The sequence below is a fragment of the Acinonyx jubatus genome, chromosome D4 (assembly GCF_027475565.1).
Source record: "Acinonyx jubatus isolate Ajub_Pintada_27869175 chromosome D4, VMU_Ajub_asm_v1.0, whole genome shotgun sequence".
Taxonomy (NCBI): Eukaryota; Metazoa; Chordata; class Mammalia; order Carnivora; family Felidae; genus Acinonyx; species Acinonyx jubatus.
Window position 1 is genome coordinate 10,510,298 of NC_069391.1, and position 18,311 is coordinate 10,528,608.

Sequence of the window (18,311 nt, forward strand, 5' to 3'; positions counted from 1 at the left end):
ACCATCCTACCCCACCGCGCCCACCGAGGAGGTACTGTTATCATCCCCGTTTGCCAAGGAGGAAACAGAGGCAGAGGGTTCAAGGTCGCACAGTTATGGAATGGGGCAGCCAGAATTTAGACAGCCTCTATGCTTTGTCTCACCGTCTTTGCTCATGCTGTTCTTTTCGTCTGGACTTCCATTCCCCATCCTGTCTGCCTGAGGAAGGTCTCCTCCTTATCTTTCAGAGCCCTTAGCCAACGTTACCTCCTCCAGGAAGCCTCCCACGACGACCCCGGGATTGAGTGAGGGCCTCTCCTCTGACCTACCATAATCCTTGCCTCGGTACTTTTCATTGGCTTCCTCCACACCAGCCTGTGAGCTACCTGAGGCAGGGATCAGGCCAATTTTGACCTGGCAGAGGAAGGACTTTGGCTGTTCCAGGCCATACTCTGTGACTCCACAGCTATCAGGATAAACCCAAACTTTGATGTGGCTCACGAGGACCGCCTCAGCCTACTCTCTCATTCTGCTTCCCCCACCTCTCCTCTATGCCACCCTGCCTCTCATCGCCAGGCCTTGGCCCGCACAAGGCCTTTGCTGCGTGGAATACCTGTCCCTTTCGCTTTTGCATGGCTATCCCTGCTCTTCCTCCAGGGCTCAGCTCAAGCATCGCCTCCTCCTCTGGGAAGTCTGAGTTCCACTGTCCCTTGAGCTCTCCCACAAACACTACACTGAAATTATTTCTTTTAAGTGTTTGCCTCTCACATCAGACCGTGCATTTCTGGAGGGTGGGTCCTGTCTAAGTGTCTCCTCCCCCATCACGCACCAGATCTGATAACCAAAATTCTGCCTTTCCCTGCCCAGACTTGCAACTCTTCTAAGCTCGGCTCACCTGCAAAACAGAGTGACAACCCCCACCTCATAGAATTTTGAAGATACCATGAGCTGACGCACACAGGATGATTAGCACATAATAAGTGCTCAAGAAGAGGAAACTCTAAGTATTGTTCCTCTTGACAGTAAGGTACACTTAGGAGGGCAGGACCACATCCCTCTTGTTTGTTGCTGTGTTCCAGCTCCTGGCTCGGTGCCAGCGCATAGGGGGTGCCCTCAGATGCCCCTCCTTGGGGTGGCCGATCATTTGGAGCTGGGCCAGGCTGGGGAAGTCTGGACCACAGGAAACCACAGGCAAAAGAGGGCTCAGTCTCCATAGGAGGCCCTCCCCAGGCCGCCCACACCCTGACCCCCTTCCCATCTCCGGGCTCCCCAACCTTGCTTGAAGTTTTCCAGGTTGCGGAACTCTGCCAGGCTGTTCCCGTAGTAGTAGTTGGTGACATAGATCCTGTCATCTTTCGCGGCGGGGTCCTTCATCCAGGCTCCCTCATGGCGCCCGTAGCTGTGGTGCCTCACGGGGGGGTCCACAGCCCGGAGGGTGCCCTCACAGCTTATCTCTCTGCCTATGGGGGGTGAGGGGTACAGCGTCTGATACTCAGACCCACAGGCCCCGAGCCGAGCTGGAGCAGCAGCCCAGGGAGCGTTATCTGGGACATATTTAAATCCCTCCTGATCTTTTTGTTCACAGCCCTTTTCCCCCTTTCCTCCTGATGAAAGCAATGTCTGATCAACAGAGAAAACACAGAACATTCAGTAAAGGAGAATGAGGAAAATAAAAATGATTCAAAATGTCATTATCCAAAGAAAATCTTAAACATGTTGTATTTCCTTCTGTTTCTTTTTTAACTTTGCATGTCCAGTCATGCAGACATACGGTAAAAAACCGTGGTTCTTCTGAAGATTCAGTTTTATGTATCCTGTTTTTTTCCCTCCACTGGGCGATTTCTCACATCATTAAATGGCTTTTTAACGATGTGATTTCAAGGTTCTACCAGGCCACCAGACAGCTGTGCCCCAGTCCCCTTGGTGCGAGACCTTCAGATTATTTCCAGTTTTCTGATGTTGGAAATAGGCTGGGAGGGAACCAGTTAAGCTGCAGCTGTTGTCCACATTGCCGATGGACCCTTCAGGAAAGATTCCTGGAAGTGGAATGCACTCAGGCCAAAGTAGGCAATGGGTTTAACAATACCTTGTTATCACAGGTAGCCAAGAGGCCCTCCAGAAAGATGGGCTCGATGATTTAATAGGAAACACTTCTACCGAAAGACACAAGCCAAAGCTACAAAAAAGCTACATAAAAAAAAATTAAGATATGAAAATCGTTGCCGGATTTGATGATGGGATCCTAGGTGATATGTTAAGAAGGATTTGTTGAAAATACCACCTGTTTCACTGTAAATGTCCATCAAACTTTCTATAAAGAATCAGGTAGGTAACATTGTAGGCTTTCCAGACCACATACTTCTGTATTCTTTTTTTTTTTTTTTTGCAACCCTTTAAAAATGTAAAAAACCATTCTTAGCTGGAGGGCCATACAAAAACAGGCTGCAGGCTGGATTTGGCCCATGGGCTTTACCCTGCTGACCCCTGCGAGGCTTACTCACCTGGGTTGGGGACGTCTGGGCGTGAAGGTGGCTCGGTGGGCAGGGGATGGGTGGTGGGAGTCGGGGTGGAGGTGACGGAGGGGTCCGAGCCGGGGGTGCCGGAGGCCAAGTCCGCTCCCTCTGAGGCCCTGGGCCCAGCCTCGTCTTGTTCTGCTGAGTTGGGCTCTGGTGATCTGCCCTCGGCCCTGGGCGGCTGCTGTTCCAGCCAGGAAGTGCCCTTGAGGGCGTTGTCTGCGGGGAGAAGACCCTGTGCTCTATCCTGAGCTGCTGCCCAGTGTCTTCCCCAGGCCCACCTGGCTCCCAGCTCTGGGGCCATGGCGGAGAGAAGCGGGGAGGCCCTGAGGAGTAAAAGGCCTCAAAAAGGGGGAGGTGGGGAGGCTTTGCGGTCAGCAGACCAGCTCCGAGCACCCCAGCTGAGTGAGCTCAGCCAAGTCGCCTGCCTTGGTGGACCTCAGCTTCCCCTTCTATGGAACGAGAATCACAAGGCTCACCACGTGCGGCTGCTGCGTTGATCAGAGGAAAACGTATACAAATCATTTGCACAGGGCCTGGCAAGTACGAGGTGCCAAATATGAGACCCCTTCCCTCCTAAGTGTCAAACGCTTTGTACCAATTCTTTCATGTCCTCGATTCAACTCCAGGAGGCAGAAACCCTTGCTCCCAAATTGCAGACTTTTTCCTTATCCTTTCCCCTGGAACCCAGCCTGTTCCTCTCACCCAGTATTTGCCACTTCAAGCAGGGAGGGGCAGGTGCAGCCAGCCTCCCATCACCTCTGGACTCCAGGTCTCTGTCTCTGTCTCTGTCCCCCCACTCATCTCCTATCTCTCATTTCGTGGCTTTCTCGGAAACCACCCTCCCTTTTTCCCACCCCTGCTGGTAAGGCATTTGCTGACAGGATGACTTTTTCTGCTCCCGTGGGACCTGTGTGGGGCCATGTCTGGGTCATCCCTGACCCACACACTTCTCTGGGCTGGGCTGGACGGGGCCTGCAGAGGGAAAGCAGGAAGATTCAGTGCCACATAGCAGAGGACAGAGCTGTGAAGGGGTCTAAGGCAGGCTTTGCAGCCCGCTGACCTGGGTTCCAGTCCCACCACTCACTGTGAAACCTGGAGCCAGTCTCTTCACCTCTCTGAACTTGTTTCCTCACCTGGATCAAGTGCAACAGCATGTGTGAAAGTACACAGAAAACCAAGAAGCCAGGGACAAAGGAAAAGTGATGGTGTGGCCCCCAGGGGACGAGGCCCCTTGACTCCAGGACAATTACCCGACTTCTTCCTTTTCTCTCCCTGCCAGGCTTGCTCTTTGCATAGGGTTTAGCCAGGCCCCATTGTGGGGCAGCCCCTGGAGTCTCTCGGGAATGGGGCACACCCTCTTTCAGGGGAATCTGGCCTTGGCAGCCTGCCAGGGCAAGAGGCTTGTTCCCACGGGCCTCGCTGGCAGAGCCAGATGCTTGCAGCTGTTCTTGGGCAGTGCCCAGCCAGGGGTCAGAGGCTCTGTACTGTGGCCAGGCTGAGCTGGCAGGACTCAGAGCCAGTCAACAGCTAGCACCAGGGGCTTGGGGAAGAGGCCCCTGAGCCTTGAGAGACCACAAATTTAGGGGGCTCTTGAAGGAGACTGGTCCCTCACATTTCTACCTTCCGGTCCCTTGGACGTGTGGGCAGAGGTCCTCACAGAAGGAGGTGGTCAACAGGACCCGGGAAGGGGGAGCAGGCTTGGGATGCCCCTCAGGCATTTGGGGAGGGTTTCAGAGGAAGAATCAGGAGCCACATCAGTGAGAATGGCCCAGAAATTTGGGTACTCTTGGAACTTTGGTCTCTTGTGTTTTTGGTTAATTACTTGGTTGCCCTTCACTGTGATCCCCCGTGGATTGAAGGAAAAATATAGGAGTCTGTGGGCTCTTCTTTGGGGAAATAAGAAGTGGGGGGTGCTGGAGAGGCCATCCATTCCAAAGTCACTTGGGAAACAAGAGGTGCCCAGAAGGCTCCATGTCATTTCCCAGAATGCTGGCCTGGCTAGAGGTCTGGGGACTCCTACCCCACCTCTGGCTGTTGCCTGGCCACGGGTATGTTTTTTCCCACTGGACTGTGAAGTCCACGTTAGGCAGAATCTCTGGGAGATACAGCAAGTACATGGTGGACCTTCAGCAACTTTTTGAATGAAGAAGGAAAAGTCCAGTGAGAGCGGAAACAGCTGAAGATACTGGAAAGGAACTGAGTGGCCCTTTGTATTGTTTATATCATTTCATCCCCAACAACGCCATGAGGGGTATCATCTCATTGTGTGGATGAACAAAGGGCACCAACAGGTAACCAGTGGAGGTGACATCTGGGCAGTTTGTAGAGAAGACACTGGATCCGTGTAGGTGTTCTTTGGGGTGCCATCTATCAGCAAGCCCCCAGTCCCCAAGGGTCCAACCCTCCTCCAACTCACCAGCCACAGCTTCGGCCACCTCCTTCCTGCCCGCCTTGTAGTAGGTGATGCCTCGGATCACAGCCTGCTGCTGGGCCAGGGTCCGGGGCTTGGCTGTGGGCTGGGGGAATCTGCCCTTGCCGCCCTCCTTCCTCAGCTTCTCCACCTTCAGCAGCTTCTCCTTAGGAGGTTTTGGGAGGCCCCTGTCTACAAAGCTCTTCTGCATGTTGCTGTATTTGTTGTTGTCTTTGCCTTTCCCTCCAGCTGTGTCCTGAGGGAGAAGTGAAATCTCAGACTTAGGGGAGGTAGAAGAGGTGTTGTGGGAGGTCACGGAGGCTCAGCTTATGGGGACTGGAAGCGGTCATGCCACTCCAGGACCTACGCCTCAGGTGCTCGTGAAGTCACAGCTTTCCCCCAGAATGGCGAAGTCCATGACTGGGGTGTGCCTTGGTTTCCCCACTCAGCCATAGCTCCCAAGCCCAGCCTCATAGGTTAGATTCCTGTCTCATTTCCAACCACCTGCATCCTCGCCCCCAGGGGGTAGATTATAATGATCAACTCCCTAGGGAGGTAACTGGTCACCAGGTCAGCTTCCTAGCCCTGTCTCTCTCTCACTCATGGGTCTTTGTTAGTGGGCAGGGGAGAGGTTCTCAGGCTCCGAGGCAAGATGACCAGTGTCATCTCAGTGTGCCGGGAACTGTCCCAGTTTTAGCACTGTAAGTCCTGCATCCTGGGAAACCCTTCAGTCTCAGGCAAACTTGGATGGGTTGGTCATCAAGGGCATTGCCCTTTGTGCATGCAGTTTCCAACGTTTTGTAAATTTTATTTTCACTTCCCTTTAAATGCCTCTGATGCTGGCTTGGCACAAGATCACAGGCCCTGTGACATCACCTATTGTTAGGCAGAATCTCCAGGAGATACAGCAAGTACAGTATCTAGACCTTCCATGTCGTGGCCAAAACAGCACTCATTCGCGCCTGTGGACTTGACACGGGAATGAGCAGGAAGCCTGCCCTGGGCTAAGGCACCAGGCTTCCTCCACGTTTTATCAGCGACTAGGCGGTCCCGGCTGCAGACACAGATGGCCCCATCATCACAATGTCAGCACAGGAGGCCAAGAGGCGGAGAGGAAGAGCATGGGCTCGCCAGTCACACAGATGCGCGTTCAAGTCCTGGCGCAGCCGCCCTCTCTCCATGTGACCTCGCTCTGCGTTTCCTCATTTGCCAAATGGTCAATGATGCTCCCTCCTCATGGGTGGTTATGAGAATAACTGAGATCCTGTCTGTGAGGAAGTCAGGTTTAGACTTTAGAAGTCAGGTTTAGAGGATGTCAGGATTCCACAACGTCGGCTCCTTTCTTCCCTACTCCAAAACACAAGGCCACTGTGCAGAATGGAGCGGTTGTGCCCTACACCTGGGTGACAGGCCAAAGGGGCATGAGGGCACTGAAATTGAGCCTGTACTCCCATTTGCCAAGCCACACACCCTAGTGTATGTCTATCATAGGAGGGAGCCTCTGTACAATTTGCCCACCTACAAGGGGCTCTTTTTATTTGCCCAGAAGGAGAGCCTTTTTGGCAATTTGTCTGCTTAGAGGAGGGCCTTTTCTTTTCTTTCTTTTTTTTTTCTTTCTTTCTTTCTTTCCTTCCTTCTTTCTTTCTTTCTCTTCCTTTTCTTTCTTTCTTTCTTTCTTTCTTTCTTTCTTTCTTTCTCTTCCTTCCTTTTCTTTCTTTCTTTCTTTCCTTCTTTCTTTCTTTCTCTTCTTTCTTTCTTTCTTTCTTTCTTTCATTTTATTTTTAAATTTATTTATTTTGAGAAAGAGAGAGAGGGTGCAGGAGGAGCAGAGAGACCACAAGAGAGAAAGAGAATCCCAAGCAGGCTCTGCACTGTCAGTACAAAGCCCGATGTGGGGCTTAAACCCATGAACTGTGAGATCATGACCTGAGCTGAAACCAAGAGTCGGACGCTCAACCAACTGAGCCACCTAGACGCCCCAAGAAGGGCCTTTTTCAAATACACATAAAGGTGTGTTATATGTCTTGGATGGCTCTGTCTGTTGTCTCTGCTCACTTTCTGCTGAGCTTGAGTATGGAACGCCTGGGTACTTGCTGTAGGAATTCTCCACTCCAGACTGGGTTGATGAAGTGGTGTTAGTCTGCAGGGTTCCCCGAGGCATTGCCCATCTACCCCCGAGCAGGCCTGACCCAGCCAGGGGTCCAGCCACAGCAAGGGAGGCTAAAAGTGGTTTTGCTGCAGCCCATCCCCAGGACCAGGCAGGGAGGGTCCTCTCTACAGCCTTGTCCCCACTAGTTTGGAAACGGAAATGCCTTGGATGCCGCCAAACACCTGTCTCAGCAAACACACCCCTCGGCTGGATCCCCACATCTGCTCCCAGCTTACCTCTGTCAACCGTGCTCGCTGTATGCCAGCAACCCCTGCCCCCAACCCTGCTGTGGACTCTCTAGCTGTGCTAACCCTCAGCCCTCTCCTGTGCTCTCAAACCCCCATCCAGCTGGTTCCTGGGACTGAGGTCCTTGGCACACTGTGTTCCCAAGTCCACCCACCTTCTGGCCCCATCACCAGAGCCATGGCCTCACCTGAGCCTTGCTAGCAGGGCCGGGGGCTGGGGCAGCATCTGGGACCGTGGCGGCGTCCTTCTGCAGCAGCTGGAGGCCCAGGCTGGAGAGCTCCTTCTTGATGCCCATCATGATGGCCGAGTGATTCTCATAGCGCTTCAGCTGCTCACTGAGATGGCGCATGCCCTCCTTCACCACCTCGTTCTCCCGGCTCAGGTTCACCTTGACGCTCTGTGGGGCAGGACCTTAATCAAGGTCTTTCTAGCCTCCTCTGAGAGCCACTCCCCACCCCCCGCCTCCCTGGAGGGGACACCCCAGCTTCACTGCCCGTCTCCTGAGCAAGGCCCAAGGGTACAGACAGTGGCACCAGCAGGCCTGGGTGGGTAAAGCATGCTGCCCAGAGGCCATGTGATCATTCATGTCTTATTTAAAAAGTGAATGAGTGGTGTTTTTCCCTTGGGCAGAGGGAGCCAGTTCCTCCCAAGTGAGGCTGTTTTCTCCACTTCCACTCAGAGTTAGCAATAAGGGGTTTTTTTTGTTTGCTTTTTTTTTTTTTTTTTAGTTATCGCCCAGTGAACAGAAGCAAAGCGCAGATAATGCAAAACAGAAGACAATTAAAAAATCATTTCTTTGTGGCTACGGAAACCATTTCTGATTTGTTCCAGCCACAGCAGATACACTCTCCAGATCGCCTGGCTCCTAGTTCCACGAAGCGAGTTAACATTTCCTAAGATTACGGGAGGAAAGGCCAAAGAAGGATAACCATGGAGCTGGCATCAGGAGAGCCTGGCATGTACGAGGGGCACAGAAAACACCGGCGCACGGTAGCAGTCCAACAACCATTACCTGACTCCCATGCCGGCAAGGGCCTGGCACACGGTAGATACACACCAAACACTTTTTGGATAATTGAAGCCACTGTGACCCCAGCTTTGGGGAGACCAAGGGGTTAATCTCTCACCCGGGGGCACAGGATGCCCAGGTGCCCCCTCCCTCTGGAAAGGAAGCTGGGAAAGGAAGCCCCCACACCCGCTCCTGGCAGCTGCATGGCCCCAGGCTCCCGGCAGCCCAGCAGGGGCCGGATGCAGGAAACAGGCGGAGGCCGGGCTGTGCCAGCAGAGATGTGTGCCAGTAAACCTTGAACCTCCAGCGTGGACGCCCCAGGATTGTCCAGCTCTGTCGCTGTCCTCAGGGGGCAGTCCTGGCCACCTGCCTAGCCCTCCAGCACATTTGCACTTGACCAGAAGATGCGTCTGCTGCAAGTGGGTACTGGGACCGCCATGCTGTCCTAATAAGCCCTACCCTGGTGGGCTTGGCCAGTCCTGTACTTTTATGTGGCATTTTATGCGACAAGTAGCCCTGGACTTGTGTAATGTATGAGTCTTGGTCTTGGTGAACTGAGGGCAACTGCAAGTTCCAACCAGCCCTACTCCACATCCCTTTCATGTAGTCAGCCAGTGCCTCAGTTTCTCCAGCCAGCCTTCCAGCGTCCTGTAGGCCCATGAGCCCAGTCAGACCGCTTTTCCGAAGTCTGGACCCAGAGGCCTACAGCTCCCTCTCCCAGCTGCCTGCTGGAGTCCAGTTTTCAACAGCCACCAGGGTCAAGGCAGAATTGCCCAGGCCCCTTCAGACACTACCCTTGGCGTCCAGTGTTGACCCAGCCTGGCTCCTGGGTAGAGCTCTGCCCTTACCTCTTCCAGCGTGTTCATCTGGGAGGCCACCTTGTGGACATAGGCGTGCACTTTCATCAGGTCCATGCTGTACAAGGTGCCCTCCAGGAGATCCACCATGGACTGTAGCTGCCCAGGAAAGGGTGAGAGGGTTAGGGTAAGGGCAGAACACAGGATCAGGCACATATGGTGCAAAAGGAGCTCTACCACTTGGAATGGCCTCATGGGGCCTCAGCACCCATTGGACCCAGCTTGCTAATAATAATGAGAAAAGCAGTGGATTCCATTCTTGAACTCTTATCACAAGGCAGGTATGGTGTTAGGGGCTTTAACGAGCTGTTTCACTTAGTCCTCAGGACAACCCCACGGGGTGTGTGGACACTGGAGATCAATGTACATGCCCTGGGATCCCTCTTACCTATTTCTTGTGCCCATACCTGGCTTCCACGTGCCTCCTTTTTAACAGCCTGCATCTGTGACCCTCTTCAAAGAGCTTCTGTGTCCCCAAAGTGCCTGGGAGCGTATGTCCTCCCGGGGCAGTCCTTAGGCAATGCCTGGCAGGTATGAGCATTGAAAAGCCCAGCTCCCTAGCCCCAGTGGGGGACAACTGGGCTGTCATTCACACTGCAGCATCCCCTGGGGCTGAAGCTGATGCTTGGCCTGAGACCACACCCTACTGGGCTTCCTTTTCTTCCCACCTCCACCTCTACCACTTTGGTACCAGCTTCTCCTGGGCTTTTCAGAATAAATCACCAGCACACGAATCACTTGCCTCAGAGTCTGCACCTTGGGACCCAAAGACAAGGTCTGGACAACTTTTCCTTCCTTCCTTCCTTCCTTCCTTCCTTCCTTCCTTTTCTTAATCTCTGTGCCCAACATGGGGCTCAAACTCATGACCTGAGGTCAAGAGTCCCATGCCCTACGGACTGAACCAGTTGGGCACTCCGACAAAGTCTGGAAAACTTTTATTTTCATCTTACAGAGTAGGACATTGAAGCTTAGGTGAAGTGACTTGTCCAAAGCCACCCAGTTGTTAAATGGTGGGGCCGGCAGCAGATCCCAGATTGATATACACCAAAACCTCTCTCCTATCATGCTTTACCATTCCTTCTTGTGTTCAGATGGGGAAACGGAGGCCAAGAGAAGGGAGGAGCTTGCACAACAAACAGGCCAGTGGCAGATGCTGTGTCACCCGTGTCCAGCGCAGGGCTCCTCCCTGCAGATGTCCCTCCCCTTCCTATCTCCATCACACGTCATCAGGATATGACCTTTCCAGATGGCCAAGATGCCAGTGAGTGTCAGGGAAACCAGGGCACAAGGGGCTGGCTGGAAATCAGCTTCCCCTGGCTTCTTGAGGAGGGCTGTTTCTTCAGCCCACCCTCTCACATGGCCCTACGCTGAGTCCTGCAGCATTTCTCAGGGTCTGAGCAAGCCAGCGCTCCTGTCTGACCCTGGCCAGCTGTTTCCAAAACAGTTTTACTCCCACTCTCCCAGGGGTGTTCAAGTTGTTTTAAGCCAGAGATCTTTTCTTTGAGTAGGCATTGATCTCTAAAATGGAAAAAGGGAGTGGAGAAGTCTTACGGAAGCAAGGGTTGGGCCTTGAGTCTTGTCTGCTCCCCTGTAACCTAGCTCAGACCCTGAAGAGTTGCTCGGTACCCCTTGGGCTCAGGGGAGCACAGTCTGAGAACCATGCACATAGACTCGTGTGTGCTTTGGCGTCCTTCTCTGTGAAATGAGGCAATAGGGCTGTGGTCCGGAGCAGTAGTGTCTGGACAGGGCTCTGCAGAGTGGGCATGCTGCTTAGGGCTTCATGAATACCAGCAATAGTGATACTATTCCAGGATACTAAAGGGGATCCTCCCAGCTTCAGTCTACTGCCTTCATGGTGACCCAAACTAGCTTTCCAAAACACAGCTTTGACCTTGGGTCTCTCTGCTGCTAGATAGCTTGTCATGGCTCCCCAGTGCTCATGTATGACTTTTTACTTCTTAAGCCTGGCATTCGAGCCCTCTATGCTCTGCCCATGTAACCTCAATGGCCTCAGCAAATGTTTCCTGTGGGCCAGGAACTAAGAACAGTGATGAGTAAGATAGACACAAGCCTTCATGGTCCTTCACAGGCTGTCAAAGAACAGAGCGTAACAGAGAGGTGCCCAGATCATTAATGTGAGGACGCTGACCTTGTCTAGGAGCAGATGTGGATTAGTAAAGTATGCCGGGAGGGAGTTTTGTTTGAGCTGAGCTCCGCAGGAGGAGCCCAAATTAGGCAAAGAAGGCAGGAGAAGGGCAATCCAGGCCAAGGGAACAGTTTGTATAAAGAGCGGGAGGGAAGAAGAAACACGGTGTGTTTGGGCCATGCTACCGAAGTGTGGTTTGCAGACCAGCACTGGCCCAAGCTATTTGTCGCTCATCTATGATAAGGTAATGACAAAAAAGTGGGAGTAGACTTTTACAAACTTTCAGATCCCTTTGACAAAGAAATTTTTAATCTGTTGACTCTACTAGTAAAACACTGGATTTGTATTTTGCATGTCTGTTTTCTGTTTCATTTTTCGAATAATTCATTTTTATGGCATTTTCCAAAAGTATTGGTTCTTGTTTTTATTTTTTTATTTAAAAAAAATTTTAAAGGCTGCCTTTTTTGAAAAAAAAAAACACTTAAGTTTATTTATTTATTTTGAGAGACTCAGAAAGCATGAGTGGGGAGGGGCAAAGAGAGAGAGAGAGAATCCCAAGGAGGCTCTGCACTGATGCGGGGCTCAAACTCATGAACCCTGAGATCATGACCTGAGCCAAAATCAAGAGTCGGACGCTTAACTGACTGAGCCACCCAGGCACCCTGGTTCTTATTTTTTAAAAATTTGTCTTGGGGCACCTGTGTGGCTCAGTCGGTCAAGCATCCGACTTCAGCTCAGGTCATGATCTCACAGTCCGTGAGTTCAAGCTCCGTGTCAGGTTCTGTGCTGACAGCTCAGAGCCTGGAGCCTGCTTTGGATTCTGTGTCTCCCTCTCTCTCTGCCCCTCCCCTGCTCATGATCTGTCTCTCTCTGTCTCAAAAATAAATAAAAACATTAAAAAAATTAAAAAAGAAAAGAAAACTGGTAATAAATAACAAGAGCCATAAATCTGTTCATGCTTTCGGCACAGTAATGCATCTTCTGGGTATATAACTTTAAAAAAAAATTTGTCTTTCACCACAGATAGTTTGAGAAACCCTATGCTAGAGGAATTGACAGGTGGCTAGTGGGGCTGGAGCAGAGACAGTGCAGAGAGCCATCCTGGGCCACATCCACTCCACCTGCTCTCACCCATAATACCCTCATTTCTTCTCTGCCTGAGGGACTCCTACCAAGCCCTCAAAGCCCAGCTCTAATGTTACCTCCTCTTCTGGGTTCCCACAGTCCTGGGACATCCGGTGGCCCAGCACCAATGACACTGACATTGTTGGAGTCAGGAGCTGTGTCCCCATAGGACTGGGAATTCCTCAAGGGTGGGCCCATGTCTAGTTCATGTCCAGAAGGAAAGGGAGTGAAGAGGTAAAAGGTATGCACCTGTCACTAACCTCCCCAAGAAAGGGAATCTAAAAATCCTCTCCCTCCTACTCAGAGTCATGCAACAAAGACCAAATCACAGCCGAAGTTCTTAGCTTGAAAGGGCTGGGGTAGAGACAGGGGAGGATATAACATGGGTGTGCCCTGCTTCCCCTCCTCCATGGGCTTCCCTTAACCTCCTCTCCTGGGGGGCTTCCCATAGACAGGCTTCTGCTGAAGGACAAGTTGCCGAGCCTGATGGGAGAGGCCTCAGCCCTGTCTCATACTGCCTCTGCACCTCTCTCTTGGGGTTTTCTGGGTACCTCTCAGGTACCTGCCCCTACACCTACAGTGTGAATGAGACACAGTATTTTCTCCTCCTCTCCTCCTCCTACAATACCACCTACTGGGTCAATCTCACCGCTACCCTACTCTGGTCCTACAAGACTGAATGAAAACCATCATGGCTGCTGTGTACTGAAAAGACCTAAGGGACCATGGGCTCCTGGCTGAGAGCAAGTCACAATCCCTCTCTGGGCCTCAGATTCCTCCACAAGTAAAGCTAGGACCGTAAGTTTGCTCTCCAAAGGGCTGTGGCAAGGATTAAATTAGCCAGAATGTATGAAAAGGTTTTGTGTATCCTCATGTAAAGTATGCTTACAATTTAGTTAATGAGAAGTGGGCTTGAACAGAAGTTGGGGTTTGTCCCTATGGCCTCAGTGCCTCAAGTCTGTAGAACCCTAGTGAAGCCTCAGGGAGACAGTGCATTCCGGGGACTGACAAGTTGTTAAGAGGTAACTTGTCCTCAAATTCAATCCTATCCCAGCTTTGAGAGTTTTGGTATCCATTTAGTTGTTACAAAAATAAAACTAAAGTTAAATTTAAAGAAAATATTTTTAGCCAAATGTGGGAGACCATTTTTCACAGGTCTCTTGCTTTTTTCTGCATGTCTTGCATGCAGCGGTGCTGCCTGTCTTTGTTCCAGGACATCTTATTGTATGGTGAGCAATCTTGGAACATAGAGAGAGTGTTTCCCTCCAGAGTCGGGAAGGTGTGCTCAGTGCCCATTATAAAAGTTTTGGATTTTTTAAGCTTGGGGCTCCACTCTTGAGAAATACCCCACTGTGTGTGCAGGTGTTATCTGGTCTTCACTGTATCACCCCATGGGAACTGGAGCTGGAAGAATCAGTTCAAGAAAATGTAGATACTCTGGCTGCTGTGAGTAATAAAGTCCTTAGTCTCTGACCCAGGAGGCTTGTGTCTTCTGCCAGCATCCATGAAATGGGCAGGCTGACTTGTTATCTTAGAAGTATGGTAACATCTCAGTCAATTTCACAGTTCTTGATACCAAAAAAAGGCAACATAGATACTCATATGTTTGGAAGAAATTGTAAAAGAAAAAGATACTCTCAAAAGACAGCAAGTTTATCTGGTCCATTACAGAAAGGAAAACAGGAGAGTAACGTTGTTTAGAACACATGCTTTGGATACAGCAGGAAGTCGTTCAAATCCCAGCCCCACCAAGCACAGAGCTGGGTGTGTTATGAATGCCACAAAGGTGCCTGGCTGGCTGTGGGGACTGTGATCTAGCCTGCACATGCCTATTCAAGCCATGTGTCCTGGTGGTAGGCCCTGGCATGGGGCGGTGTCCCTGGAGGTGGGGCTTCTTTCTGATCTGCCTATGGAGGTGGCTGGAGGGAGGTAAGCATAAAATTTATATAAAAGTATGGTTTAGACCCCGAAGCTACCTGCCATTATGTGAGAGCTTGGGCCACACATAACTTGTGTCACCTAACTTCCCAAACCTCAGTATAAAACGAGGACAGTGATTCCATATTTCCCAGAATGGTTCAAGAATTTAGAGGAAAAAAAATGTGAAAAATGAGCTTAGCACAACATCTGGTATGCAGGTGGTGCTTGAATATGGGAAGTGGTATCATTACATTAAAAACAATAAAATGCCACAAAACTTAAAATTTAAAATACTATATTCTAAGGTGCTGACAGATGAACTGGTTTGGGTAAAATATAGGACACTGAACTAGGTGATAGAGTATATATCTGTTTGCTTATTTTCTGTCTCCCTTACTCAAGGCACGATGAGTTCCCCCCTTTATCCCCAGAACAGTGCTGCCTGGCCGGTGGTAGGTGCTCTGTAAATATCTGTTGCATAAAGAAGCCTGCATTGTGCACACCTGCTAGAACACAGGGTAAACTGTGTAACCGCCACCTCCATCACTTACTGGAAAATAGTATTGGGCAAGAAGTGGCTTTCCCTTCAGGGAACCTCGGTTTCCTCCCCTGTGAAATGGGGTAACAACAGCAGCCACCCAGAGTGTGTGGACTTTTCACTGAAAGGACAGCCCGCGCTAGATACTCATCCAGGAGGCGTTCCCTGCCCCCCGCCCCAGAAAGTCTACCTTGAGGAGCTCCGGTGCCTGCTTCTTGAGCTTCTCCATCTTCCACTCATTCTCGCAGGGGTTGAGTGAGGAAGGTGGCGCCGTGCAAGAGCAGCGGCAGTCGGTCCCTGAGCTCACGGTCTCCACAGTGTAGAAGTCCTCCACCCGTGCCCGCCCGCTGCGCACCCGGCTGCATGCGTCCTTGCTCAGCGGCCGCATGATGCACTTGCAGCGGCAGTCAGAGCCCTCTGAGGTCATTCGCACCTGGTCCATGTCCCCAAACACCTGCAAAAGGGGCTCCGGTGAGCCGAAGGCCAGTGCTGGGGGGGAGAAGGAGGAGGGAGGAGGAGCCAGGAGGAGGCACCTGGGACAGGTAGCACAATCCAGTGCCCTTGGCCTTTGGGGTGCCTGGCTGGCTCACGTAGTTGAGCCCGTGATTCTTGATCTCAGGGTTGTGAGTTCGAGCCCCACACTGGTTGTAGAGATTACTCTAAAAAAATTTTTTTTTAACTCTTAAAAAAAACAAAACAAAACATGGAATTACCACAGGACCCAATAATTCACCTTCTAGATAGAATTATTATCTAAAGATGACTTCCCCAAAGAACAGAAGACAGGTATTCAAACAAAGACTTGGGCATGAATGTTCACAGCTGCAGGATTCACAATACTTACGAGGTGGAACGAATCCAAATGTCCATCCGCTGATGGGTAAACAAAAGTGGTGCGTCTATACAGTGGAATATTACTGAGTCAAAAAACGAATGAAGTATGGATGCATGCTACGACTTGGATGAACCTTGCCAACATGCTGCTAAGTGATAGAAGCCAGACGCAAGAGGCCACATATTGTATGACTCCGTTTATTAATATCCAGGCTAGGCAATTGACAGACACAAAGCAGATTAGTGGTTGCCAGGACTTGGGAGAGGGGAAATGGGGAAAGACTGCTTAATGGGCACAGGGTTTCCTTTTGGAGTAATTGAAAATGTTCTGGAACTAAGTAGTGGTGATGGTTGCACAACATTATGAATGTACTAAATGCCACTGAATCGTGCACTTTAAAATGGTAAATATCATGTGTATTTTATCACAACAGTAAAAGATATGAAGAACTTTTATCGGGCACTTACTACACCCTGGTTTTCATGTGCATCACATCCTTCAATAATATCTGTGTATGGGGGACTAGTTACCTCCAAAGTCCTTACCATGGTCTTCAAGGCCTACTTGAACTGACAGCCTCTTCTCAACCCTTCCTCTTGTCACCCTTTCCTTCCTTTGGGTTACTCCATTCCAGCCTTTGCAGATGTGATACCCTCATCCTGAAACCCTTATTCCCCTGATACTCCCTTGGCTTATTCCCTCATGTTACTTACACATCACCTCCTCGGAGAAGCCTTCCAGACTAACCCACCTCCCCTTACTCTGTCCCCTTATCTAGTGGCTTTGTTTTTCTTTATTATACCTATTACCATCTGAAGTATTATATTTGTGTTTGCTTGTTTTTTTCTTACTCTACTGAAGGAACCATTAGAGAAAGGGACTTTGTTCAGTTCTCTCCTATACCACAGAATAGTGCCTGCATGGCCTATAGTAGATGCTCTGTAAATATCTGTTGGATAAATAAGCCTGCATTTTGCAGAAATGCTAGAGCACAGGGCTAAGACCATGGTGTCTGCAACCTGGGTTAGTAGCTGTGAGATGGTGAGCAGCTCAGCCTTTCTGGCCACTCCTTATTTGGCTCAGCCAGCCTACTCTGGGCTCTAGGCTCTTGGAACACAGCTCCCCAAGGCTCAACCAACAAACACCCCAGGCCTCGTGGCTACTTAGCTCTCACTGAAGTAACCAGGACTCAGTTTATGGCTCCCTTGGGCTTCCTGCCAACCCCAGTGCCCTTGAATGTCACAGGGCCCTTGGAGGAAGGGCCAAAGGCACCCCATATCTGTTCTGAGCTGTCAGACACCTGTTTGGGCCTCTGGCCTCTGTTGGACCCTGGGTGACAGCTGGAGGTGCAGAAGAAATAGGTTGAGATACATTCTTGAGCTTTCCTGCTATATGAGAAGCTGGCAGAGTAGGCTCTGAGAACACAGAGGAAGACACCCATGAAGACTGCTCAGAGGAGGGCACCCTTGGGGGGCATCTTTAAGGAGGAGAAGGGCATTCGAGGGACAGCAAATCAGATATGTAAAGATGAGAAATGGCCTGGCACTTGGGGATCTGAGGGAGAATCATTTTGGCTGGTACTTGCAGGAACCCGGGGATGGCAGAGACCAGCTTGTGGAGGGCCCTGAAAGCTGGTTGGGGATCTTGGTTTCTTCCTGAAAACACTGGGGAGTCACGGAAAGATTTTAAGCAGGGGAGAGCCAGGTTCAGATCTGCATTATGAGAAGTTGTATTATTATTATTATTATTATTATTATTATTATTATTATTATTGGGCTGCCTTGTGGAGAGATGGTGGATGGACCATCCTGGGTCACAGACCTCGGAGGTGACATTTACTAAGAACTCACTAAGTGCTGGGGAAGCGTGGGGGCAGTGGTTAGGCAACAACCATGGGCCACCTACAGCTGTGTGTTCTTGGGTAGATTACTTAATCTCTCTGTGCCTCAGTTTCCTCATCTGTAAAATGAGGGTACTACTAGTGTCTGCCCAACAAAGGACTGAGAGATGGAATGCCAGGATTATGCTCAGTCCAGTGCCAGGAGCCCACAGTACCGTCTGTTTACTGTAGCTGTTGTTATTACTACCAAATATCCTGAAAGGGGGTCATTTTCCTGCTTGTTTCTCTATGTATATGCAGTGGTAGATATTCTTAGAGGGTCTTACAGATGCCCTGGAGCCATCAAATGACTTGTTCAAGGGGATTAGAGCCCAGTGTGGGTAGACTTCCAGTCCCCTGGGGGACAAGGAGGGTGGGGAAGGAGGAAGCTACCAGTAGCTTTGTCCTGGGCCCTCTGTGGGCAGAGTGTACCCTGGGCACTTTGGGGCAATTCTCCCCTGCCTGTGAACGCTGACAGCCAGGCTAGGGGTCCTGCACATTCCTTAAATCTCAGCCAGTGCCTTAAGCCTGCCTTCCGTTCGAGACTCCTGGGCCCCCTTCCCAGATCTGCCGGGACCTCCAGCCACCCCCAGCCACTCCCCAGTGGGTGGATATGGATGTGCTCTGTGTGGCCAGGCCAGAGAGGCTTCCTCCTGGGGACCCACTCATAATCCCAACGTCCACCCCCACCAGCCTCCACAT

The 18,311-nt window shown here is 50.9% G+C and overlaps 1 protein-coding gene across 3 annotated transcripts in view; it reads right to left on the bottom strand.

The window, feature by feature from the left end:
- The window catches only part of OLFML2A (olfactomedin like 2A), a 28,042-nt gene that overhangs the window by 4,545 nt on the left and 5,186 nt on the right, over nt 1–18,311 (bottom strand). For all 3 annotated transcript variants that reach the window (XM_027035095.2, XM_053204632.1, XM_053204631.1), the window contains exons 2-7: nt 15,086–15,349; nt 9,158–9,265; nt 7,488–7,697; nt 4,912–5,161; nt 2,481–2,711; nt 1,254–1,439 (exon numbers count right to left, since the gene is read on the bottom strand). In XM_027035095.2, the coding sequence (XP_026890896.1) occupies nt 1,254–1,439; nt 2,481–2,711; nt 4,912–5,161; nt 7,488–7,697; nt 9,158–9,265; nt 15,086–15,349 (1,249 nt within the window). The remainder of the gene's footprint in view (nt 1–1,253; nt 1,440–2,480; nt 2,712–4,911; nt 5,162–7,487; nt 7,698–9,157; nt 9,266–15,085; nt 15,350–18,311) is intronic.